General features: G+C 45.9%; 2 protein-coding genes across 4 annotated transcripts in view; one reads left to right on the top strand and one right to left on the bottom strand.

The window, feature by feature from the left end:
* Positions 1 to 2,386: 2,386 nt before the first annotated feature.
* On the top strand, positions 2,387 to 21,325 carry Usp50 (ubiquitin specific peptidase 50). Its single transcript, XM_036184289.1, is given in 8 exon segments — positions 2,387 to 2,439; positions 4,136 to 4,318; positions 4,572 to 4,767; positions 8,163 to 8,372; positions 9,970 to 10,112; positions 15,132 to 15,264; positions 20,282 to 20,566; positions 21,221 to 21,325. Coding segments are annotated over 8 exon segments (1,308 nt in total).
* Positions 21,326 to 22,587: 1,262 nt separating this feature from the next.
* The window catches only part of Usp8 (ubiquitin specific peptidase 8), a 56,429-nt gene continuing 53,668 nt past the window's right edge, over positions 22,588 to 25,348 (bottom strand). For all 3 annotated transcript variants that reach the window (XM_036184792.1, XM_036184789.1, XM_036184791.1), the window contains 2 exons: positions 23,604 to 23,736; positions 22,588 to 23,445 (listed from right to left, as the gene is read on the bottom strand). In XM_036184792.1, the coding sequence (XP_036040685.1) occupies positions 23,260 to 23,445; positions 23,604 to 23,736 (319 nt within the window). In that variant the 3' untranslated portion in view covers positions 22,588 to 23,259. The remainder of the gene's footprint in view (positions 23,446 to 23,603; positions 23,737 to 25,348) is intronic.

Here is a 25,348-nt window from a genome sequence, read left to right as displayed (position 1 = left end):
TTAAAAAAAAAAAAAAACCAGACAACCAACCAGCCAGCTTGATGTTCCTTCCTCTCTGGGACCCTTCCACTCACTCTTCCCTAGTTGCTCACTTTTCTTTGGTCTCTCCCAAGAAAGATTGCTTTCACTTTGCTTGTTTATTCTGTCATTGTAGAGAATTCAAGCGCCTTGAGTTAACTTTCCCCGTCCGTTGAGTTTCTGGAGCCCCAAGGCCCTGCATCACATCTACACATCTAACTAACTGGGCAGAGAAAGGTCCCATTGATCTCAAAATCACATCACACTGAAACTTACATATGGGTAAACCTCGCTCTCCTAAATTTCACACTGTAGTCTCTTACTAGAGGATCTCCTTGATCCTTGTTTCTTGAAGTAAATAATTAAGCTGTGACAGACAGTTTAAGTATAAATTTAGTACCCCAGAAAGATTGGGGTGCATGGGCTAAGCAGGGAGGGGTCAGCCCATTGGATTATGTGCTGGGGATTTTTACAAGGTTCTATCAATATTTGTGGAATGGATTTCGTATTCATAGGGGTGACATGGCCCACTTACCTCCAAGTCAGGCACCTGATCTTTCCTTTTATTAAAAATTTTCCTGTGATATTCTAGAAACGTCTACAAGAGGAGCGCTGTCAACCACAATGAAAAGAAAGGATTGCATGAAGTTGGGATTGTGACAAGGTCTTGTTTGCAGTCCTTTAACTGTACCAGAGTGACCATTTTGAAAGTGGCTGGCGCTTTAATTCCTGATCTATCAAAAGGAACCACAGCTGCAGCATGGAGGGTTTTAACTACACAGGAGCGTTCTCACTGACAGGAGCCAGCTACCCAGACAGCAGGTTCCTTTGTCATATTCCATTGATCCCTTTCCCTTCCGGCCTCACGGGGAGATGCTAAGGAGATTAATACAAATGTCCACACAAATCTGTTATCACCCAGAGCTTAAAAATAATAGAGTCACCCCTGCTACTCAATTTCAGTCATAAATATATTAAAAGGACATAGACTACACTTTCATATTGTCAAAATATTTAAAGTACATGCTAGTAGACAAAAAGAAAGAAATCTAAGAGGAACAGATTAAAAGAAACCACCAAAAAGAGAAGGAAAGGTTAAGAGGCAGCCCTCTCTTCTCGTAACTTAGTATGAGCTCTATGAGGTGAGGGCATGCATGGGGCAGTGCCATGGTGCTGAGGCATGGATGTCCCATGCCAGGAAGTGGGAAGGCAGGTGAGTCTCATGAAGTAAGGGGGAGAATGAAAATAAATCTGGAAAGGTTTGCAGTTGGGATTATGGGTGTGAATTCTGAGTCTCAACACACACACACACACACACACACACACACACACACACACACGCCACACGGAGGGGCATCATTACGGAAATAATAGATGCATATTTCTTAGCTTTTGTACGGAGGTGGGTATGCTTTGGTATAATGTGTATGTGGTCCGATGTGTGGCTTGTAATTAAAAAACCTAGAAAGGTCACTCTCCAGCCCATTGAATGTCTGTAGGCTGTGTGTGTTCCCAGAGTCCAGCTTCCAAACCCCTCATCCACACTCAATTTTGATGGTATCCTTACTTTCACCTGTGTGCAATAGAGAAGCCAAATGATTGGTCCTGAGGACTCTTTGCCTGCTTTCTGCTGTTGCTCAGCTACCTCAGTAGATCTGCTCAGGGAAGAGCAGACCAGCAGCAGCAAGGCTCGCAGCACAGGTGCTTTCCCAGTCAGAGTGAGGGCACCATCCTCTTCCCCAGTCTGAAGCGCATGTCTGAGCTCAGAGAATCATGCGTGCCTGTGAGGTCATAGCTTGTAAATCTTATAATAAGCCTGTATGCTACAGGTGATGTGTTCAGTTCTCACCGTGTCTCCATCCCCAGAAGGAATACTCGTGACCCCACTGCAGTGTGCACTGGAATCAGAAAAGCCGTCTTCCTCCATAGAGTGAGGTGTTCTGCTAGGGATCGTGGGAGCAGGGTTGCCATAGTGCCAGCTAATCCGGGGAACAAACATTTCTGTGTGTGCTTGTGTGTGGCATACATGTACTTGAGCAATGGAGGAAGAGCCGTGATGGAGGACAGTTTGTTCTCAGAAAGTTGACCTTTCAAAACCACCTCAGACAGACAAACACTGGTATCCCTTGACAACACAACTGGAACCTGGGGTGGAAGGAGGTGATTATGATGTAAGGAAAGGACCAAGTTGGCCCAGGCTGTCAGGTGAACTCAGTCTGCAGCAACCACGAGGGGGGAAGAGCATGCACACTGTTTAAAAACCAAACAAAACAGAAAAAAGCCAGGGAGACAGTCTTGGAGAAATGAAGTGTAAAGGATCAAACTTAGCTCCTGAGTAGAAGCGAAAACCCACCGTGATCCCATTAAAATGACTTCTCCGCGGCCATTCCCAGCAGACGACTTCCGGGTCTACTGTGTCCTGTGAGCCTCTATGTACTGTGCCTTCGTAGATACGTAGGAAAGGGGGAAGAGCCTTACCCAGAGGAGTTGGGGCACATGTTGCATTTGGGAGGGCTCTGCCGGATTTGACCTGTGAAGGACCCCAAAAAGGTAACATACGTGTACTTCCTAAGCAGGCAGTCCAGGGCCTCTGTGATGTCAGTGAGTAAAAGTGAAAAGGACCCTCCATGTATCAGGGAGCACTTTTCAGACGGGTGTGCCTGTGAACAGAGGTACTGAGTGGGGCCGCCGGGTCATGGGACACCACTTTGAGATTCAGGACATGGGAAGAAAGATCATAAAGGACAAAGGTGTTGAGTGGCCCTGCTGGAATAGGTCACATTAAAGAGGAAGCTGCATAGGGACAGGAGGCCTCCTGGAGCATGCTGCTCCGTCTCTGCATGTCAGGCAGGTGTTCCAATCCCGCCTCTTACCATTAAGCGAGCCTAAATAAGTCACTGTATTTTTTTTAAGATTTATTTTTATTTTATGTGTGTGAATGTTTTGCCAGCATGTAAGTGCACCAAAGCAAAGCAGTGCCCTTGGAGGTCAGAAGAGGCATTAGATTCCCTGCAACTGGAGTTATAGACAATTGTGACCCGCCATGTGGGTGCTGGGAAGTGAGCCAGGGACCTCTGAAAGAGCATTGAGTGCTTTTAACTGCTGAGATTATCTCTCTAGCCCCCATTACATTCTCATCCTCCCTCCCTCCCTCCCTCCCTCCCTCCCTCCCTCCCTCCCTCCCTCCCTCCCTCTCTCTCTCTCTCTCTCTCTCTCTCTTTCTCTCTCTCTCTCTGATTTATTTATTAATTTAGTATGTATACAGTGCACTGCCTGCATGTGTCCCTGCAGGCCAGAAGAGGGCGCCAGATCTCATTACAGATGGTTGTGAGCCACCATGTGGTTGCTGGAAATTGAACCTGGGTCCTCTGGAAGAGGAGTCAGTGCTCTTAACCTCTGAGCCATCTCTCCAGCCCCACTGCATTCTTTTGAAAGCTATCATTCACTATGTAATCTAGTACCTAGCATGGCACCTGCATAACCCTTACAACAACCCTACAAGGGAGGTACAGCATTCCTTGTGTGGTCGACACTAGGTTAAAATCCTTCTGTCCTTGATAGAGAGTAGTGTGAGAGAAAATTCATTAAGAATCCTCCCCAGCTGGGCGATGGTGGCACACGCCTTTAATCCCAGCACTTGGGAGGCAGAGCCAGGCGAGTTCAAGTTCTGTGAGTTCCAGGCCTACAGAGTGAGATCCAGGACAGGCACCAAAACTACACAGAGGAATCCTATCTCCAAAAACAAAAACAATCCTCCACAGCAGTGTCATAGCAGTGTACACCCTTAATCCTAGCACTCAGGAGGCAGAGGCAGGGGGATCTCTGTGAGTTCGAGGCCATCCTGGTCTTCATAGCCAGTACTGGGCCAGCCAGGGATACACAGGGAGACCCTATCTCAAAACAAAACAAACAAAACCCCCTTCTTGCCAAGCTGGTGGCAAGTAATGGCTGACTTTGAGCTGTGAAGCAAAAGAGCTATCAGTTCGGAGGCTGCCTGGGTTCCAGGAGCTTGCCTCCAGCCACACACGCACTCACTTGCTAAGCCGAGGGGCCTCGCTGTCACCCTCACTCACTCTCTTTCTGGAAACCCTTTCCTTCCGTATGGCCGGCCACACAGTGCGGAGTGTACAGACTATGACTCCCTGCCAGAGTCTGAGACCCAGCCACACTTCCAGGGCGTGACGGGACTGCGGAACCTGGGCAACACCTGCTACATGAACGCCATCTTGCAGTGTCTCTGCAGCGTGTCTCCGCTGGTGGAGTATTTCCTCTCTGGAAAGTACATCACCGCGCTTCAGAAGTAAGAGGCATTCTTCACTGAGCTCTGCCCCACCCCAAGTCCCCGAGGGAGGACCTGCTGGAGTCCTTGTGAAGGGCTGTACGAGCCCGCGCACTGTAGGTCCCTGGATAGCACATCAGGGGTGAGCAGAGGAGCAGGGTGGGCAGACAGAACTGATGCAGGGGCATGGACTGATCGTGCTTCCGCAACTGGGGCTTCGCTTTTCACTAAACCAGCAGGGAATATTTGTCCTTTGACCCTCTCTTCTTCCCAGGGACTGCAGTGACGTCACCACTGCCTTTGCCTACCTGATGACAGATATGTGGCTTGGAGACTCAGAGTGTGTCTCACCAGAGATATTTCTGTCGGCTCTTGGCAGTCTTTACCCAGCTTTTCTGAAAAAGACACAGCAAGATGCACAGGAGTTCCTGATTTATGTCCTCAATGAGCTTCATGAAGCTTTGAAAAAAGTAAGAAGTGATTGCCTGGAGCTAGGAGATGTGCACGTTTATCAGAAAATCTGCTTGTGCGTGCGTGCGTGCGTGTGCGTGTGCGTGTGTGTCCTGCCTTGCACTGAGTAGGGCAGGACTCTGGGTGCTGAGGGTCCTGACAAACATGTCCAAGTTAGGATATTTGTTGTTTATTGGTTGATTTGCTTTTTCTCACTTAAAAATATTTTTTTTTTAATTTTTATTTTATGTGCATGTATGTGTGTGTACTACTTTCTTGCCAGGTTCTCATGGAAGCCAGAAGGGGGCATCAGAGCTCCTAGAACTGGAGTTAACAGGCAGTTAAGAGCTGCCACGTGGGTATAGGGAATTGAACCCAGATCCTCTGGAAGAGCAGCCATCTATTGATGGCTTAACTATTGAGCCATCTCTCCAGCTCCTGAAATGTTTTTTTAAATATCTACTTTCATTTTATTTTTTCTGAGACAGAGTCTTAACTGTGTCGGGCAGGTATATGACTCATAATCTTCCTGCCTCAGCACCCTTTTCCAAGTGAAGCTAATACAGGAGAAATCTGAAATATTCACGATCCAGCCTTCCTTGGAATATGGCAGATGGCCAATAGCCCAACAGTACTCCAAACATTCACGGGATATTAGCACAAATGGTTCAGTAGAAATCAAGTAGCTTGAAAAAGCCTCCAATCCAACAAGAAGGCAAAGCCCAGGGCAAACTGACCAGGAGAAATTTACCTGAGTTCAAAACAATGTGTCTACCCACTTGTCAAAGCAGATCACGCTGGCTGAAACCAAAAATTAGAAGTCCCCCAGAAAAGCGTTCCGGGGGGACATATGGGGCCTGTTGAATCTTTCCTCTCCACTCAGGGCCACCTTGCTTGCAAGTGCTTGCCTAGCTTGCCAAATTGTTACCAGTGCTCTTAAAGAGCCAAAGCCTTGGGCTGGAGAGATGGCTCAATGGTTAAGAGCACTGGCTGCTCTTCCAAAGGTCCTGAGTTCAATTCCCATCAACCACATGGTGCCTCACAACCATCTGTAATGAGATCTGGTGCCCTCTTCTGGCCTGCAGGACATACATGCAGGCAGAACACTGTGTACATAATTTAAAAAAAAAAAAAAAAAAGAGTCAAAGCCTTAACAAGCTCCGTTCAGCCTCCACCTCCTTCAGTAGGGCAATCAGAGACATTGGAAAGACCCAGGAGATCCATAGAGAAACCAATAAAAAGGTTCGGTGGTGCCCATGTCAACTTTAGGGTAATGACATGGGGTTTACGTTTAAACAGGTGGCTAGGAGTATACATAACTAAGAGTCTGTTCAAAGTGAGTCTGCCCATCACCGACCCATCAGTTTTGATGCCTGTCTTTTTTACAAGACAGTAAGATAAGTTGTTGAAACTGTGCTTAATCTCTTCCTGGGAGACCAGATCTTCCTCCATTAACGCAAACAATATTAGGTCCAGCCTATATTGTTTGCTCCCGGGGTCCGCGGAAGAGTCTACCCACCAGCTGAGGATTCTAATCTGAGGGATATTCAGTGAATCTAAGCACACTGGTTCTTTAGTCCATTCACTTTATTCTTCTATGGCGATTCTATCTGCACAGCTTCTTTTCTGCTCTCTTACTTCGTTCCTCTCAGTCCCTCCCGCCCTCGCTCCCTCCTGCTGCTCTCTCATCTTTCTACCTACTTCTTTCCTTCTCCGTCCTCATCTTTGTTCTCCACCAATCCTCTTCTCCCAGTGCTCTCAGAGAAGCAGTCTATATACCCACACAGTAATTCTCTGGTAAAGCAATGCGAGGCTTGAAGTTTTCAGAGTCACAGAGAGAAGTGATAAGGATCCACACATAAAACAATTAATTGCCAGCTTCCAATTACAACCCAAAAGGGGAGTGACTAAAGGGGAGTTCTCTTGTAGGGTCATCTAAGGCTAAGATCAATTAGAGAATTTGTGTGCTCAAACTATGATCTAGAAATGGCAAGGTAGAATGTTAGGGGTCAATAAGTCACAAGAAAGTAAACTGTCTTTGGTGACACTTTTCCCACTCATCCTGGCTGCAGCTGCTTTCTGGTAGGGAGGGGACATATGCTAGGTGGCTAAGCAGCCTACTTCAGAGCTGTAGTATTTGGTTAGTAACAGCACTTTCACTCAGAGTAATTGCTGAGGAGAAAATCTAGGAATAGCACCTGACTGAGAAGGAATAAAAACTTAATTTGCACAAGAAAGAAGCTTGGCACCCATTGCCTGCCTGGCCTGGAGGCAATCTCCTTGGGTCTGTGGGAAGTAACTGCCTTAACTCACTATCTAGCAAATGGCTAAAACCTCATCCAGCAATGTGAGCAGCAAATCTCTTAAGTTAGGGTCTTGTGTAAACAACCCGGGATGAAGGTAAGGGGTTGAGGATTTAATTGTTAGTGGTTCTTTTCTCTGTGAGTGAGGTGAGCTAATGTTTATCTATGTGCAGTTTTGTCCTTGGAAAAAGGTATCTTTGCTGAAATACTTTTGTCCGGAGAATGGCCCTGGCCAGGTATATGTTAATGAAAAATAAATACAGCTGGGGACAGTTGTCCAATTACCCCAAATGTGTAGGGAAAGTTGTGCCCAAGACTGAGATGCAATCATGAGATTACATGTCCACGTAACATGGAGATGCATGGTAAATGGGGAGAATCATGACTGTTATTGCACAAGAAGTTTACAACAAGAGACAGCCAGTTCATTCAAAAGGCAGTAATTCCATGACACCTTGTGTGATGGTTTCCTCTAACAGAACCCTTAGTTCTGATAGGTTGACCTTCTGAACTCTAGTTGTCACTGCTGTATACTCTCATGGACTTTCGCTTCCAGTGGCTCTCAATACTCCATCCACACCAGGCTTCGTTCAGCCTTGAGAACAGCAATCCAGGATCTCAAGGACCATTGTTTTTAGTATTCTGATAGCCAAAGGAAGGCCACGGATGCCTCTCCTTGAAGCATCTCTCCTCCTGCCAAGGCTAATTCTTACCATCCTTTAGTTTCATCTGGAAAGGGAAATAGCTGAGTTATCAAATATCACACATGGCATATGCTGCCAAGGTCTAAGTGTTCTGGCTGAATCCAAACTAACTGTTTTCTGGTCAAAATGTATCATTCTGATAGAAAAACCAGCCTTTCTGTTTTGTGTGGTTCTTTTTTTTTTTTAATTTAAGATTTATTTATTATGTATACAGTATTTTGCCTGCATGTATCCCTGCAGACCAGAAGAAGGCACCAGATCTCATTACAGATGGTTGTGAGTCACCATGTGGTTGCTGGGAATTGAACTCAGGACCTCTGGAAGAACAGCCAGTGCTCTTGACCACTGAGCCCTTGTGTGGTTCTTATAACCACTAGATGACCAAGAGGAACTTGTCCCTTTCCACAGCACTGCCAGAGAAGAGCACATGAGAAAAGATCTGCCCAACGGTGCTGCAGGAAGGTGATGGCCAGCGAGACGTCCATCATCACCCGTCTGTTTGAAGGACAACTCAGTTACAGCATCACATGCTTAAAGTGTGAGAACTGTGTCTACAGGAATGAAGTTTTCACAGTCCTCTCCCTCCCCATCCCATCCGAGTGTGAATGCTCCCTTCAGGTAGGAGCCCCAGCTCCTGATAAACGTTCTGTTGTTTTAAATTTATTATGTGAACAGTGCTCTGCCTGCATGTATGCCTACTACATGCCAGAAGAGGGCGCCAGATCTCATTACAGGCGGTTGTGAGCCACCATGTGGTTGCTGGGAATTGAACTCAGGACCTCTGGAAGAGCAGCCAGTGCTCTTAACCCTGAGCTATCTCTCCAGCCCAATGTTCTGAGGTTTTTTTTTTTTTTTTGAGAGAGAGTTTTCTTGTGTCATCCAGGCCAGCCTCTGTTGAGTCAGCAGATTTAGAATAGAAAACAGATGTCTGATTTGTTATTAGGAATTTCAAAGTCTGTATTACTCTGAAATAAATCAGAAAAGTTAAAGTGATAATTCATAGATTATTAGTGGGAAAAGAACCTAAGCCCATCTCAGCAGCTCAGTGAAAAGCGTCACTTGTTGCTAGGCAGGTTGATTTTATTTATTTATTTATTTATTTATTATGTATACAGTGTTCTGTTTGCATAGGCAGATTTTATTTATTTATTTATTTATTTTGTATGCAGTATTCTGTTTGCATGTGTCCCTGCATTACAGATTGTTGTGAGCCACCATGTGGGTGCTGGGAATTGAACTCAGGACCTCTGGAAGAACAACCAGTGTTCTTAACTTCTGAGTCATCTCTCCAGCCCCTATTTATTATTTATTATTATTATTTATTATTATTATTTTTGGTTTTTGGAAACAGGGTTTCTCTGTGTAGCTTTGCACCTTTCCTGGAACTCGCTCTGTAGACCAGGCTGGCCTTGAACTCACAGAGATCCACCTGCCTCTGCCTCCCGAGTGCTGGGATTACAGGCGTTCGCCACCACCGCCCGGCCCTATTTATTATTCTTAAAACAGGGTCTCACTGTGTAGCCCTGGCTGGCCTGGAACTTGGTATGCAGACCAAGCTATCCTTAACTTTTTTTTTTTTTTTTTTTTTTTTTTGAGCTGAGGACCAAACCCAGGGCCTTGCCCTTGCTAGGCAAGCGCTCTACCACTGAGCTAAATCCCCAACCCCTACTATCCTTGACTTGAAGAGCACCTTCTGTATCTGGATTAAAGGTGTGCGCTTTTACCACCAGCTCCAGTTCAGAAAACAAAAAAAGGTTGCTAGGTAGATTTTACAGGACTCTGGTGGTAGAGCATCATAACTCCTGGCTCTGTTCCTTAAAAAAAAATTCCCAGAAGCACATTTATACAGCTCTTCAAAGTTGTTTTTTTTTTTTTGTTTTTTGTTTTTTTTTTCCCCAAGACAGGGTTTCTCTGTGTAGCTTTGGTGCCTTTCCTGGATCTCATTCTGTAGACAAGGCTGGCCTCGAACTCACAGAACTCCAACTGGCCTAGCTCTGCCTCACAAGTGCTGGGATTAAAGGCGTGTGCCACCACTGCCTGGCTCAAAAGTTTTATGGTTTTGTTTGTGTGTTTGAGAGATAAGGTCTCCTTGTATTAGGATCCTCCTGCCTCCACCTCCAATGGGCTGTGATTCTGAGCAAACACAACCAACTCCTGCTGTCCTCTAATGTCAGCAGGGATCCCTGGTCACCAAATGCTCTTTCTCCCCCAACAGGACTGTCTCCAGTGTTTTTTCCAACAAGACACATTGACCTGGAACAACCAAATCCATTGTTCTTTTTGTGAAATCAAGCAAGAGACAGCTGTGAGGTCCACTATTTCCAAAGCACCAAAAATAATTGTTTTTCACTTAAAAAGGTATGTGGATTTTGACATCTTGTGGGCAGATAGTTTTCAACAATTTTACTGAGATGTCGTTCACATACTAATAGTTTATCCATTTATGTAGCTTGTTCTAAAATCAGGGGCAAAGTGGGTGCTTAGCTGCAAAGTGTCGTGGGTTTAGTCCTCAGTGTCAGAAGTGAAAAATGAAGTGTGCAATCCATGTGCTGGACTGGATTTCAATTTAATATGACATTTCTTTTAAAATTTTTAATACATGCAACATGAAATCTATCATTTTGATCATTTCAAGTGTGTAATCCATTTGCATTAATTAAATGTCAACAACCACAATTCCCCGAACTTTTCAATACCCCAAACAGAAGTCCTGTTCCCATTAAGCAATACCTTCATGTTTCCCCTCTCACTTCCCTACTTCTCTAGTGTATGTATCTTCTGTGTCGATTTACCTGTTCATTCACTAGAGTGACTGTGCCGGCTAGTGTTATGTCAGCTTGGAACAAGCTAGAGTCATCTGAGGAGGGAACCGCAACTGAGAAAATGCCTCTATAAAAATGAGGCTCTAGGCAAGCCTGTAGGGCATTTTCTTAATTAGTGATTGATAGGGGAGGCCCAGCCCATTGTGGGTGGTGCTGCTTCTGAGCTGGTGGTCCTGGGTTCTGTATGAAAGTAGGCTGAGCAAGCCATGATAAACAAGCCAGCAAGCAGCATCCCTCCGTGGCCTCTGCATCAGCTCCTGCCTCGAGTTCCTGTCCTGCCTTCCCTCAATGATGAACAGCAATGTAGAATGGTGAGCTAAGTCAACCCTTTCCTCCCAAGTTTCTTTGGTCATGATGTTTCCCCAGAGCAATAGTAACCCTAAGACAGAACTTGGTACCAGGGTAATGGGGTATTGCTGTGACAGACTTGATCATGTTATGTTGGGGAGAATTGTAGGACCTTGGAACTTAGAAACGCCACTGAGTGTGAAGAGCTCGGTGGGCTTTGTTGTAGGACCTTGGAAGATAAGAATGTTGACAGCACTGCAGACCATGGAGGCCTGGCTATGAAGCTCCAGAGGGAAGTTGAGAGCTATTTAAAGATGGCCAAGCTGGGCAGTGGTGGCGCACGCCTTTAATCCCAGCACTCAGGAGGCAGAGCCAGGCGGATCTCTGTGAGTTCGAGGCCAGCCTGGGCTACAGAGAGAGAGATCCAGGATAGGCACCAAAACTACACAGAGAGACCCTGTCTCAAAAGGAAAAAAAAAAAAAAAAAAGACTGTCAGGGCTCCTGCATATTTGCTATTTTGAATTAGCTCTGTGGTTCTGGTCAGCTGGGACTGAAAAATCAGCTGTGATTAACAAGACACAGGGCCACTGATGTGAAACCTGCTTGCTGTGGCTGCTGCTGCTGGTTAGCTGGCCATGTTGAATTAACAGTGATTCAAGAGACCAGTGTCCCTGGGGTGAAACTGACAAGTGTCCTCAGTCAGTCGGCCCGCAGAAGCTGTGCTCCATAGCATGCCAAGGTTGGACCTTGTGCTGGCATCTGGACTTGGTTATGTGTAAGAGTCTCCCAGGTGGTACTGGTTGTGAAGCCATGAAGGGGTAACGGAGAACAGCTGAGGCTTGGTGCTGCAAGAGGCCATTGGTGAAGCCCAAGGATTGAAGAGGTCAGGGTGAGAAGTCCATGTCTCACACTGTAATATTAATATGAGATATTGGGAACAACAAAAACGGAAAGGTTATATTTATTAAATGATGTGTTTGTGTGTCGGCAAAGGATACATTGTGCTAGTTAGTTTTTATATCAACTTGCCACAAGCTAGAGTCATCCGAGAGGAGGGTGCCTCTATGGAGAAAATGCCTCCATAAGATCGGGCTGTAGGCAAACCTGTAGGGTATTTTCTTAATCAGTGATTGACTGGGGAGACCCCAGCCCACTGTGAGTGGGATCAACCCTGGGCTGGTGGTCCTGGACTCTGTAAGAAAGCAGGCAAGCCGGGCAGTGGTGGCGCACGCCTCTAATCCCAGCACTTGGGAGGCAGAGGCAGGCGGATCTCTGAGAGTTCGAGGCCAGCCTGTGCTACGAAGTGAGTTCCAGGACAGGCTCCAAAGCTACAGAGAAACCCTGTCTCGGGGGGGGGGGGGGTGGCAGGCAGAGCAAGCCAGTAAGCAGCATCCTCCGTGGCCTCTGCGTCAGCTCCTGCCTCCATGTCCAAGTTAAACCCTTTCCTCCCCAAGTTGCTTTGATCATGCTGTTTCCTCACAGCAATGGAAACTCTAACCAAATCAGTGATGTTGGGGAGTGGCGGCATTATAGGCGTGCACCACTGCTGACACTCCTGATGGTTTCTGATAATGAACTTAAACAGGGCAGGATCCTGGAGACGAACTGATGCAGAAGCCACGGACGGGTGCTGCTTACTGGCCTGCTTGCTTGCTTGCTCTCTCTCTCTTTTTTTTTTTTTTTTTTTGAGCTGAGGATCGAACCCAGGACCTTGCGCTTGCTAGGTGAGCGCACTACCACTGAGCTAAATCCCCAACCTCTGGTCTGCTTTCTTATAGAACCCAAGACCACCTGCTCAGGGGTGGCACCACCCACAATGGGCTGGGCCCTCCCCTATCAATCACTAATATAAGTTAGATAGCATTTAACTCACTCATGCTATGGTAATTTGTTGGTAGAATATATTTCTTAGAAATAACGTTGAAGGCCAGAGCGCTAGCTCAGTGGGTATTCTCCCCTCCCCCAATGACCTGTCTGACCTTTGGGAGCCACATGATGGAAGGAGAAGTGGCCTTCTGTAAGTTGACTCCACACGTGCACTTTGGCACACAATCCCTTCACACCAAGTTCTATGGCCCCATTAAGGAGCTTTGACTTTGAGTTTATTAATATTCAGATAGATTTACACAAGGGCTGGAGAGATGGCTCAGCGCTAAGAGCACTTGCTGCTCTTGCACAGGGCCAGGGTTTGGGTCCATCATGGCCCACCACCTCTATAACTCCAGTTCCAGGAGATTCAAGGCCGTATTCTGACCTCCACAAGCAATAGGCACTCATGTGGTATACACACACATACAAGGGCAAAACACTTATGTACATAAAACTTCAAAATATGCAAATCTCTTAAAAATACATATTTTACATATATGATGTATTTTGTATATGAAATTGTACAAATGCATACAATCAAATCTGTGGCAACCAATGTAACAACAACATCTGTCACTCCAGAAAATTCTCTGACGGTTCTTTACCACCGTTCTTTCCCTTTGCCATAAACCCAGGGAATTACTTAAAGAACGTGGATGCCTCTGTGGGAGTACTGTGTGTGCATGCCCATGTAGGCCGAAGGTTGACATCTGGTGTCTTCCTCAGTCACTTTCAGGTATCGAGGCAGTGTCTCTGGCTTGAACCCAGGGCTCACCAATTTGGATAATCCAGGTAGCCAGCTTGTGCTAGGGTCTCTGCCTCCTGAGTGCTGAGGTAACAGGCGGGCCACATGCTACCTAGTGATGACAGGGGTGCCAGATATCTAAGCTCAGCTCCTTATGTTTGCATGGCAAACCCCTCTACCCCTGACCCACCCCCACAGCCCTTCCCAGGGAATTACTAATCCGTTTTCCATCCCCATGGTTTTGCCTCTTAGAACACCCTACATCATGATGCTTTTAGTCTTGAGTCTGGCTCCTCACACTTGATATAATGCTTTTGAGGTGGCCTGTGTATGTATGTGGTAGGTCCTTGTTATTGTGTTCTAATCTACTTTGTAGATTTATAATTATTTCTTCATTAGCCAGCTGGTAGACATTGGCCTTGTTTTCATGCTGGGCAAATGGGAAAAAAAAAAGCTGCTGTGTTATGTAGCATGAACATCCAGTCTATAAAACGCTTCATGTTTCTGGGGATGATCCTTGCCTAGGAGACCAGGTCACAGGGTGTCTTAGGGTTTTATGCTGTGAAGAGTCACCATGACCACAGCAACTCTTATAAAGGAAAATATGTAACTGGGGCTGGCTTATAGTTCAGAGGTTTAGTCCATCATCATCATGGCAGGAAGCATGGCGGCACACAGGCACACATGGTGCTGGAGAGGTAGCTGAGAGTTCTACATCTGGATCCCCAGGCAGCAGAGGGACAATGACACTGGGTCTGGCTTTAGCTGCTGAAACCTCAAAGCCCACCCCCAGTGACACACTTCTAACAAGGCCACGCCTCCTGATAGGCCCCTCCCTGTGGGCTTATGGGCCATTTTCATTCAAACCGCCACACAGGGCCTCCCCTTAGTTTTGGGGAATAGGGTTCCTGCTTTATAGCCCAAGAATAACCCATTTCATCTAGTAATTCCCCTGCCTCATACCTAAATCAGCACATTTTTCTGAGTGAACATTTTTTTTAAAGTTCTGAATGATTCTGGTAAGAGCTTAGATTTGGTGACTTCTATTGTGAAAGATTTGAATAGAATTTCTTACTAAAACATTATATTTAGATTTAGATCTCAGCTTTGAAACCAGGATGCTAACAGTGCCAACACCAAGACAGGAGCCAGGTGTGGTGGTGCACGCCTCTAATCTCAGCATTCTGGAGGCAGAGGCAGCTGATTTTGGAGTGTGAGGCCAGCCTGGACGATAAGTTCTAGGCCCGTCAAGGTTACAGAGTGAGACTCTGGTGAGGGGAAGGAGGGAGAGCAGGGAGGTCCAGAGAGGACAAAGAAATGGGACGTGGTTTGACTTAGGCCTCTTCGGCATCTGATGTATTGTGCCCCGTCGGCCCTGCCACCCCCACCCCCCTCCCTGGGGGCAGAAACTTGCCTTGCTCTCTCCACACCAGGCAAGGTTTCCTGAAGTCTACACTGCCTCTCGTTGACTCATTTTGGTAAGGCCGATGGGTCTGCCATTTATAAATCTATTTCAATAAGGAAGTAATTTATATACCAGATAATCTCAAAAGTTACTCTAACTGTACTTGGAATGTATCTAGACATGTGGACCTTATTCATAAGTGGCTTACAAACTTATTTTGAATTTCATGCATTTGTTATTTCTTAAGGTTTGACATCCAGGGTACAGTAAAGAGGAAGCTGAGGACAGACGTCTGTTACCCACTCACGAACTTGGACCTCACACCTTACATCTGTCCAATTTTCCGGAAACATCCTAAGTACAACCTCTGTGCAGTGGTGGTGAGTTTAATACTAAAGGAGTAGGACCTTTCTGTCTTCTGCCTCCTCCCTCCTTGGTGGCCACTGCACCCCTAGAGGTCAGATCCATGTTGATAGTGTGCCATGTGTAATCAGGAAGCACTTTGTAGCCAGCACCCACACCAGGTACTTAACAGTCCCAGGACTCCATGCTTGGCTGAAGCCTGTCCCAGGGGCTCCCTTTGGCTCTGAGTCGGCTATGATTGTGCTGAATTCCAGCAAAGGATTGGGTATGCCATCCCCACAGTCCAGTCTCCCACATGAAACAGCCTGAGCTCCTGGATCTGGTGTCAGCTGATGTGTCTGAGGGTGGGGGTCCTTCCAGAGTGCAAGCCTGTCACAGCACCCTCTGATATGCTGAAATTGAATCTGCCAGTTCATCTTATTGCTCAGTAGTATATTGAAAAATGAAGTCAGATGTGGTGTTGTACACCACCAGCATTCAGGAAGCAGAGCAGATATCTGAGTTCAAGGTCAGCCTAGTCTCCATCGTCCTAGGACAGCCAGGACTCATAAGTGAGACCTTATCTCAAAAAATATTAAATAAAGAGGGGAGGGGATTGTGTCTAGTCTTCCACATTCCATGGCTCAGAACGGCCCGCAGACTTGCACAATGCTCACTTCTTACTCCCCTGTAGGCCGTCTGTCTCCTTCACAGCATTTACCTTTCCTCTCCACAGAGCTATTTCCCCACACTCTGGGGTTTACAGTGGCTTCTTCCTCTCTCCCACTGGATGTAGATGCTAATTATTGTGAGTTTCAAAGGTGCTGTGTCCCGAGATCGGTTTCTGACTCAGGAAAACCGTTTTTGTTTTGAAATGTTCGTTGGGGTTTTGCCTGCATGTTTGGTGTGTGAGGATGCCACAGCCCCAAGAACTGGAGTTCTAGACAGTTGTGAACTGCCAAGATGGGTGTTTGCATCATGGGCAAGCACTCTACCAACACCCCAGCCCCCCCCCCCACACTTTTTATTTGTACAAAAACAAGACTTTCGACAGGTGGTTTAACAGAAACACCAGCATTCCCCTGTACGCACAAAGAGCCAAGCTTGTCCAGGATCCACAAAACGTTAGTTGGTTTCAATGTACAACATCATAAACTGCCACTGGTGGTGCAAACCTATGATCTAAGCACTCAGCAGGTAGAGGCAGGACCAGAAGGTCAAGGTTATCCTCACCTGTATAAGCTTGAGGCTAACCTGGGCTACATTAGACTCTGTCTTCAAAAACTGTTTTTTGAAGGAAAACACATAAAATCTGAGTATCCAATTTGGTAAGTTGTCCAGTGAGCACATCCATACAATAAGAACAGGGCTCATGCTGGGCAGTAAGGGCGTATGCCTTTAATCCCAGCACTTAGGAAGCAGAAGCAGGTGGATCTCTTGAGTATGAAGACAGCTTGGTCTACAGAGTTAGTTCCAGGACAGCTAGGGATACAAAAAGAAACCCTTTTTGTAGGGGATGGGGGTGGGTGGGTGTCAGCCATTACCATCAGTGAGTAATGGTCCTTATTCCTCTTCATGTGCAGGTACCAGACCTCTAACACAGTAACTCTGCTTTTATGCCTTATGCAAATGCACCCTGCAGTAGGTCCTCATGGGATCGGTCCTTTGCTCAAAATTCTGTTGTTAATTTCAGTTACAGTTCATTCTCACCACTGGACAGGCTTCCATTGCGTGAGTATTGCTGTGCTTGCTCTTGCACGTTTTGGTGAACAGATGTACATGGACTTTTGGAGTCTATTAGGAGTCGGGTACTGGCGGGTGGGTATGCATATGTCAGCATTAGTAAACAGACTAGCGGCATTCTAAAGCAGTTGCTCCTGTTCACCTCTGCAGCAGCAATGGGAAGTGTGGTCGCCTTAAGTTCCTGTTGTACTTGGGAGCTTTCTGTTGGTCCATCTAGTTGCTCGCACGGTGGGACAGCACTTGAACTTGGTTTTTTCTTGCGCTTTCTGAATGGATGGCCTTGAACTTGCTTCCTGGGTGCTGGGATTTCAGGTGTGTCCTAGCCTGCCCTATTGAGGTTTGCTTTCTGTGTGTCTTTTGCCTGGTTTTCTATCATGTTGCCTGTGTTTTCTTACTGTGTTTTAGGTCTGAGTATGGACTGCTTGCCTGGCATGTGTACATCTCTAGGTTCACATCTGGGAAAAAACAAATCTTTCCAAACTGTAGCTATTTACTTATTCACCTAACATGCCTCAGCAGGGGCAAGTCAGGGTAATGACTCGCTGAGAGGGGACACACGTCCACTGACCTAAGGCCCTCTGAGAAGTCCCCATCTATAAAGGTTCTACCATCTCATGCTTTGGGGACAAGGTCTGCATATGTGAATCTATGGGTGGCTCTGTTGCAGACCATAGTGTGTGTGTGGTGTGTATCTGTACTCAACAAATACAGTCAATATTTGCCTGGCTGTAAACCTTTTGTCTTCCAGACTTCGAGACAGGGTTTCTCTGTGTAGCTTTGCACCTTTCCTGGAACTCGCTTTGGAGACCAGGCTGGCCTTGAACTCAGAGATCCGCCTGCCTCTGCCTCCCGAGTGCTGGGATTACAGGCGTGTGCCACAACCGCCCGGCGTTATCTTGCGGGGTTTTTTTTCTTTTTTTTTTTGAGACAGAATGTCGATATGTAGCCCTGGTTAGCCTGGAACTCATTTTGTAGACCAGGCTGGCCTTACGTCCCTCTGCCTCTCAAGTAGGTTAAAGGCATGAGTGTTGTTTGTTTCTCAGTATACTTTTATGGTTCCCCTGTGCTGTAGCATGTTCTTTTGTTTCTTTTTGTTAACATTCTGCTGTGTGAGCATACCACATTTCTTTCATTCACTGGGAATACTTGGGATGACTCTACAACTAGTACTATTAATGCTGCACACAGGGTTTTGTGTGGACAGTTTCTCTTGAGGATATGCCCAAGAGGGACTGCTAGACATATGCTAACTGTCTACTTAACCCTTGAAGAGTTTTCAACTTGACTTCTAATGTGACCGTTTCATTTGCTCCACCACTACATCATGTTCCAGCTCACTCATTCTCCTTGCTTGTTATAACCCAGCTCTTAAAATAGTTAACCAAAAGCCAGACCACCGGTGGTGGCACACACATTTAATCCCAGTACTTGGGAGGTTGAAGCAGGAGGATCTGTGAGTTCAAGGCCAGCCTGGTTTACAGAGTGAGTTCTAGGACAGTCATGAATACACAGAGAAACGGTCTCGGGGGAAAAAAATTCTCTCTCTGTGTAATCTCCCTCCCTCCCTCCCTCCATCCATCCACCTATCTATCATCTACCTACCCACCTACCTACATCTATCTATCCATCCATCTATCATCTACCTATCTCTATTTATCCATCTATCATCTACCTACCTACCTGCCAAGGCTCTTGTAGCCCAGGCAGTTCTTGAACCACATCCCAAGTACCAGGATTACAAGATAGTCGCCATACTGGATACCTTGTGGTTTTAAGTAGCATTTTCTTAATTACCTATGATGTTGAGCATCCTTCATATGCTTTGTCCCTGGTTGGATTTTGTTTTTGTTTTCTTTTCAGGCAGTTTTCCCCCTAGCTCAGTCTGGCTTCCAACTCGTGACATCCTGCCTCAGCTTCCTCTGCTAGGATTTCAGCCACCATGCCTAGTGTTAATGGCTTTACATTTAAAGGTTTGTTTATGCATGTGTGGAGGCACATACATGGAGTGCACATGTGGAGGTCAGAGGACAGGCTGCACAGATCAGTCCCCCACCACATGGTTTCTACTCAGCTCAGGTCGTCAGGCTTGGTGGCAAGTACCTTAGCCTGTCCTTCCATTGATGTGTGGAGACCTCAGTTCAGTTTCCTGTTTTCTGGAACCTAAGCCCTGCTCTCCAGGCCTCCTGTGTGGCTTCATAGTTGGAGTGCTCTGGTTACCACCCACCTCCTTATGCTCGGCAATCTGCTTCCTGCATTTTTATAATATGAAGAGATAAGATGGGGATTAAGGAAACGTAAATGGGTATCCGCCTCCTTTGTGCTGGTTCTGGATCAATGGCTCAGTGGCTAAGAGCACTGGCTGCTCTTGCAGAGGACCTGGGTCTGGTTCCCAGCACCCACATTGTGGCTCACAACCATCTTGTGACTCCAGTTCCAGAGCACCCAAAACTCTCCTCTGGCCTCTGCATGCATCAGCACACACACGGTGTGCAGACATAGACGCAGGGAAACACACATGTTAAATAAAGCTAGACATTGTCTTTTTGAGACAGGATCTCACTATACATCATTCCAGCTTTCAACTTGGGCAGTCCTCCCGCCTCAACCTTCCAAGGGCCTCAGCCGCCTGTGTTGGGATTTCGGCCACCATGCCTAGTGTTAATGGTTTTCTAGGATTTGAGGATTACAGGTATGAGCTATATCTGGCTTGCGACATGTTAAGTCTTCCTTCATGCTGCTCAGATGGAGGGTTAGGGCCTGAAAGGCAGAAGCGTTTCGAAGGTTATCACTTGATGTTATTTTTTCCCCTTTATATGAGGGGGTCAGCAAACTTTGTAAAAAGCCAGCTAGAATATATTTTAGGCCTCGATGGTCGTTTATTTTTTTGTTTTGTTTTGTTTTGACCAGCTACTCAGTTTTACTGTTGCAGCATTGAGACATTGAGGCCAGGCTTCAGTTCCCAGCATACACAACCATTGGTCACTCGAGTTCTAGGGGATCCAATGCTCTTCAGGCCTCCATGGACACTGAGCATTATGTGGTGCACACGCATATATGCAGGCTGAACACTCATACACATAAATGACCTCAGAATTTTAAAAGCTTGTATAGGTTGTCTGACTTCCTTTATAATTCTATTAAACAGTTAATGAGTACAGTATATAAGCAACTCAAAGTCAGACTTTGTCTAAGACTTAACAAATCTATTTCCCCAGTATAAGAGATAATTTAAAAAGCTTTTTGGCTTTGTCATTTTTATTCTGTCAGAGCATTTGCATGTGGAAACCACGTCTTACACCCTTTCTTTTCTAGAACCACTTTGGTGATCTGGATGGTGGCCATTACACCGCCTTCTGCAAGAATGCTGTAACTCAGGCCTGGTACAGCTTTGATGATACCCGAGTCAGTGAGATTCCAGATACTTCAGTTCAAACAGCCACAGCCTATCTTCTGTTCTACAGCTGCCAGCCCTTTTCTATCCCGATACAGACACGCAAGAGCTAGCACAGCGCTCCCGATCACTGCAAACAAGCCATCAGAAGATGCAGGGGATGTGCTTTGTCAATTAAATCTGTACCACCTACTTCCCTCACTAAGGTTTGTAAGTCTCACAGACAGCCTCTATAGGACAAATCTGCAGCATAAGGAGATAGGTCCCTGCTCACTAAGGACACATGGAAGCCATGCACTGCCATCACAGGGTCCCAGGAACTGCAGGTTCCAAAGGTCAATGTTTCATGCGGCAGGTTTCTATCATAATATATTTCATAATTATAAGTACCAAGTTATTTTCCAAAAAATTCTATACTTATTTTGTATCTGTGTGCATGTGGAAGTCAGAGGGTAATCTGTGGAAGTTCATTCTCTTTTTCCATAGTATGGGTCCTCAATGAGCCATCTAACACAATAAATTTTTGTTTACACATGTGAGTGTATAGCTCAGTGGTAGGATGTTTCCTCAGCATGCATGAGGTCCAAGTTTGATCACTAGGGGAGAAGTTAAGTGCAAAAGTGACCCGAAGGGCTGGAGATGGCCCAGTGGCTCATAACAGCCCTTGCTGCCAGCAGAGGTTCAGTTCTTAGCACCCATAAGGTACACACGCACACACCACTACTACATATAAATCTTAAGGACTTGAAACCCATGCTCTAACCTTCCCCCTGTAAGTTAAATAACGGCTCTCAGAATCTTGTTTAGAAGAGACTCCGACAACAATATGGACTGCTGCATTGCCCTTGGCTGCCTTCCAGAACTTGAAGGTTAAGATCCTATTGCTGAGGACATCACACACTTCAGATACAGGACTTGAAGGAATCGAGCTGGAACTGACTTGGAAGCCTGCACTTGAGGACTAGCTCTTAAAGTATCCCGAGTCAGCTAGGACACCTATAAACCACAATGGCCAAGGAGGCAAGAAACCCAGCAGGTGCAATGGGGGCACCTGTATTTTGGGGATCGCCAACAGCTGTCTAACTGGATTTAAACCGTTCAAGAGGAGGGAATCCATGCCTGATAAACTGAGTCAACTACCCATAACTGGTGAGGTGATGGGCCCTAGGGGAGAACTTCTTCCTGCCAGTGTAACTGCCAACTTCATCCTGAGTCCTCCTATCCACAGAAGTGCAGCTCTCCACCCCATCAAAGAAGCTTTGTGTGGCAGATGGAGACCATCACAGAAGGTCACTACTAATCAAAATGAGAACTGACCAATCGGTGCCTGGCCCCAGGAGACACACCTACAACACAACCTCTACATCTCAGGCTCAGGGAACATCTGGGAGGAGGGGCAGGGCATCTGCTATGAGATAGCATCTTTGTATACGACCCATAAAATCTCAACAATGAGACTTGCACAGTGAGACTACCAGCTGACATGCCAGCATAGATGGGGATAATTAATAGCTACTTTAATCCCAGCACCCGGGAGGCAGAGCCAGGCTGATCTCTGAGTTCGAGGCCAGCCTGGGCTACATATAGAGCGAGATCCAGGACAAGCACCAAGACTACATGGAGAAACCCTGCCTTGAAAAACCAAAAAAAAAAATTAAAAAAAAAAAAAAAATCAAATCTTCTCCAGGGATGAGAACCCTGACATTTCATACAATCTCAAGCCATTAGCTTTAAAAACATATGAGCAACACTTCTGGACTCAGCAAGGTTATGTGTGTGTGAGAGAGACATAAGAGGTAATGAATTTGAGAGAGTCGGGAACACAAGAGGAATTAGAAGGCGGGATGGAAATGATATAAGCACAGTCCTGTAGGAAATCCTCGCCATTCGCTGCTCTGGAGGACGCATGCTTCTTACCGCAGTCACTCACTATACAAGCACACCGACTCCGCACTCTTTACCTCAACTCTTCAGAATGTGGATAGGAGTCTGGGGATTACTTTAACTGACTTCCAGCTCTTAACCCTGGGTACCACATGTGGGGAGAGTGGAACTGAGTCCTCCCTCTACAGAGTGACTAAAGTCTGTGTGAAAGCACTTAGGCAGGCGGACCTCTGAGTGCAAGGCCGGGTGGTGAGCTCTACACAGCGAGATCCTGCCGCAAAACTAGGTGGTGGTGGGGGCGGGCAGGGCAGGGGAGACAGAACACTTACGAGGTTTCAAGTGATTCTTTTTCATTAAGATTTTAATGTAGATGTAAATGAATTCTTCTTAAAAAATTAAAGTTTCCATTTTTTTTCTTTTTTAGAATAAAGATTTAGTGCACAAATACAGCCTGAAGCCAACAGAAAAATAGTTTTGTCCTGTCATTTCCCCAAGAAAGCACTGCAGCTACCTAGAAAAGGCCCAAAGAAACAAACACTCCTTTCTAGGCTTTTCACAGAAGGATATGTTAACTATATACAGCGATCTGATGTGCAAGAGTGCAATAAATATGTACATATACATTCCTATCTGCGTTAGGTCATTCTAGAATATTCAGACTAGAAATGAGAAAAGGCTATAGCAGTGGATAGGAAAATGAGAGCTACAACAGTTTGATACCAATAGAAGAATAAATGTCTGGCTAATGAATTATTTTTAACTTTGGGGCAGACTAAAAAAGTTTTGAAATAAATGATATCTGTAAGCGATGCTTACTATGATACTTGTTAAATCTCAGTTTTTTGTTTTCTTTGATAAACAGCACTGACCTGATTATATGGTGCTAGTAACACAGCCCCCAGGTATTCTGGAGTTCCTCTACATAGCCAGTTGCAGTGACCCGTTATCTCTGTAAGCATTAGGAGATGTGCCGCTGTGGTTTGAAAACATCAACACGCCTGTAACCTACACCTCTTTATGTGGCTACATCAGTTATGCGTGGTCCCAATGAAGTATAAAAGAGGATATAGGCTGCTGAGGACTTGACAGAAGACACAGAAATATCAGAAACTTCATGATCATCAAACTTAAACCAGCGCTGCCTGGCTGCGTTTTTACAGTAGGCAGTGTAGTGGCCTCCATCCAGCCCGCCGTAGTGGTTCTGCAGCAAGACAAGACAGAAATGAAATCATTACTTAGCACGAGTGAGTCCGTTCCAAGTCTTGGCTGTCGTCACTCTCCTATGAGGTAAGGAAGTACTGGAGCCTCCTGTTTTATTAGTTTGTTTTAAAAACGTCTTCAGTTCAACAAGATACTTACTGAAACAGAAAACAAGTTATATTTCTTCAAACTGTTCTTCGGACCAATAACATACTGTGACAAGTCGAGATTTTCTAGTGGGAAGTCCACAGATGTTTGCAGCTTCTGCTTCCACCTGCCATCGTAGGAGAATCTGCAGAACACACGCCACAGGAAAGACAAGATGGGTTTTCACAGTTCGTGTGGATTTCAAGGCAAGCCCTTAACTCTCCCATCAGCTGGGAGGTCAGGGCCAGTAAGCTGCTCAGTGGGGAAGTGTTTGCCAAGCAAACCTCAGGACAACCTGGGCTCGATGCCCAGGACCCATGGAAAGGTGAAAGGAGAGAAGGGACTCCACAAAGTTGTCCTGTGCATGTGTGCCATGACAGGTATCTGCCCGCACTCACAATGCACGAACAAAACCACTTGAATAAGGCCTCTGTTTCAGTAATAGAAAGCTGAGGAAGACATGGTTCATTTCTGGTTTTTTTGTTTTTGTTTTGAGACAGAGTTTCTCTCTGTAGCTTTGCACCTTTCCTGGAACTCACTTTGTAGACCGGGCTGGCCTTGAACTCACAGAGATCTGCCTGCCTCTGCCTCCCTGAGTGCTGGGATTAAAGGCGTGTGCCACCACCGCCCTGCTCATTTCTGTTTTACCAAGGAGAGGAAGACATGGTTCATTTCTCTTTTACAAAGGAGATGGGGTTGCAGATGGTAAATGATGTGCCAAGATGGAAAGCCAGAACGGCAGAGGCAGCTCCACATTCGGTCTCCTGTTCCTGGCCCAGCTACAGCACTAACCACAAAGGCATGGGGGAGGAGCTGAGGGAGAGCAACCCTAGAATTATGCCTATACTTGGGGAAACCAGAACTAAAGTGAACGGCAGGGAGACCTGTGTTCGGCTCCTTTCAACATTCTGTGTAATGACCTCACAGTTGTTATTCCCAATGTCAAGGGTCAAACCCACAGCCACATATATATAAAAAGAACAATGAACTGTTTCTCAACAACTTAGTTCTACACAGTTGCTTTAGAACCTTTAGTGCTACAACTTTTGTTGTTGTTGTTTTCCGAGACAGGGTTTCTCTGTAGTTTTGGTGCCTGTCCTGGATCGCGCTCTGTAGCCCAGGCTGGCCTCAAACTCACAGAGATCCACCTGGCTCTGCCTCCTGAGTGCTGGGATTAAAGATGTGTCACCACTGGCCAGGCAGTGGTGACACAACTTATTTTTTTTTGGTTTGTTTTTTTTTGGAGCTGAGGACCGAACCCAGGGCCTAGCGCTCTAGAGCTAAATCCCCAACCTACAACTTTTAACAGAACCAATCTATGCTCACTTAAAAATACATTTATACAGGCTGGAGAGATGGCTCAGAGGTTAAGTCCTGAGTTCAATTCCCAGCAACCACATGGTGGTTCACAACCATCTATAATGAGATCTGGTGCCCTCTTCTGGCCTGCAGGGATACATGCTGTATACATAAATCTTTAAAAAAATTAAAATTAAAATTAAAAAAAAAAATTTATACTGCCACAATGCTCCAAGTGACAGCTGACACCCTTATCAAAACTATACACTACAGAAAACCGAACATTTCATTGCTGAAACTGACATAAGCAATTGGCTATAAATTTCCTATAACCCAATATAAATGCTTGCTTCAAAACAAAATATACTTCACACAAAGATGAATGAGACTTTGCGGGTTCATAAAGCCAATTCAGGCTGGGTGTGGTGGTGTGCACATAAGGGAAGAAGACTGAGTCA

This window comes from Onychomys torridus, chromosome 4 (assembly GCF_903995425.1).
Source record: "Onychomys torridus chromosome 4, mOncTor1.1, whole genome shotgun sequence".
NCBI classification, from domain to species: domain Eukaryota; kingdom Metazoa; phylum Chordata; class Mammalia; order Rodentia; family Cricetidae; genus Onychomys; species Onychomys torridus.
Note: the sequence above shows the minus strand (reverse complement) of the source record. Positions and strands in the feature narration are given on the sequence as shown.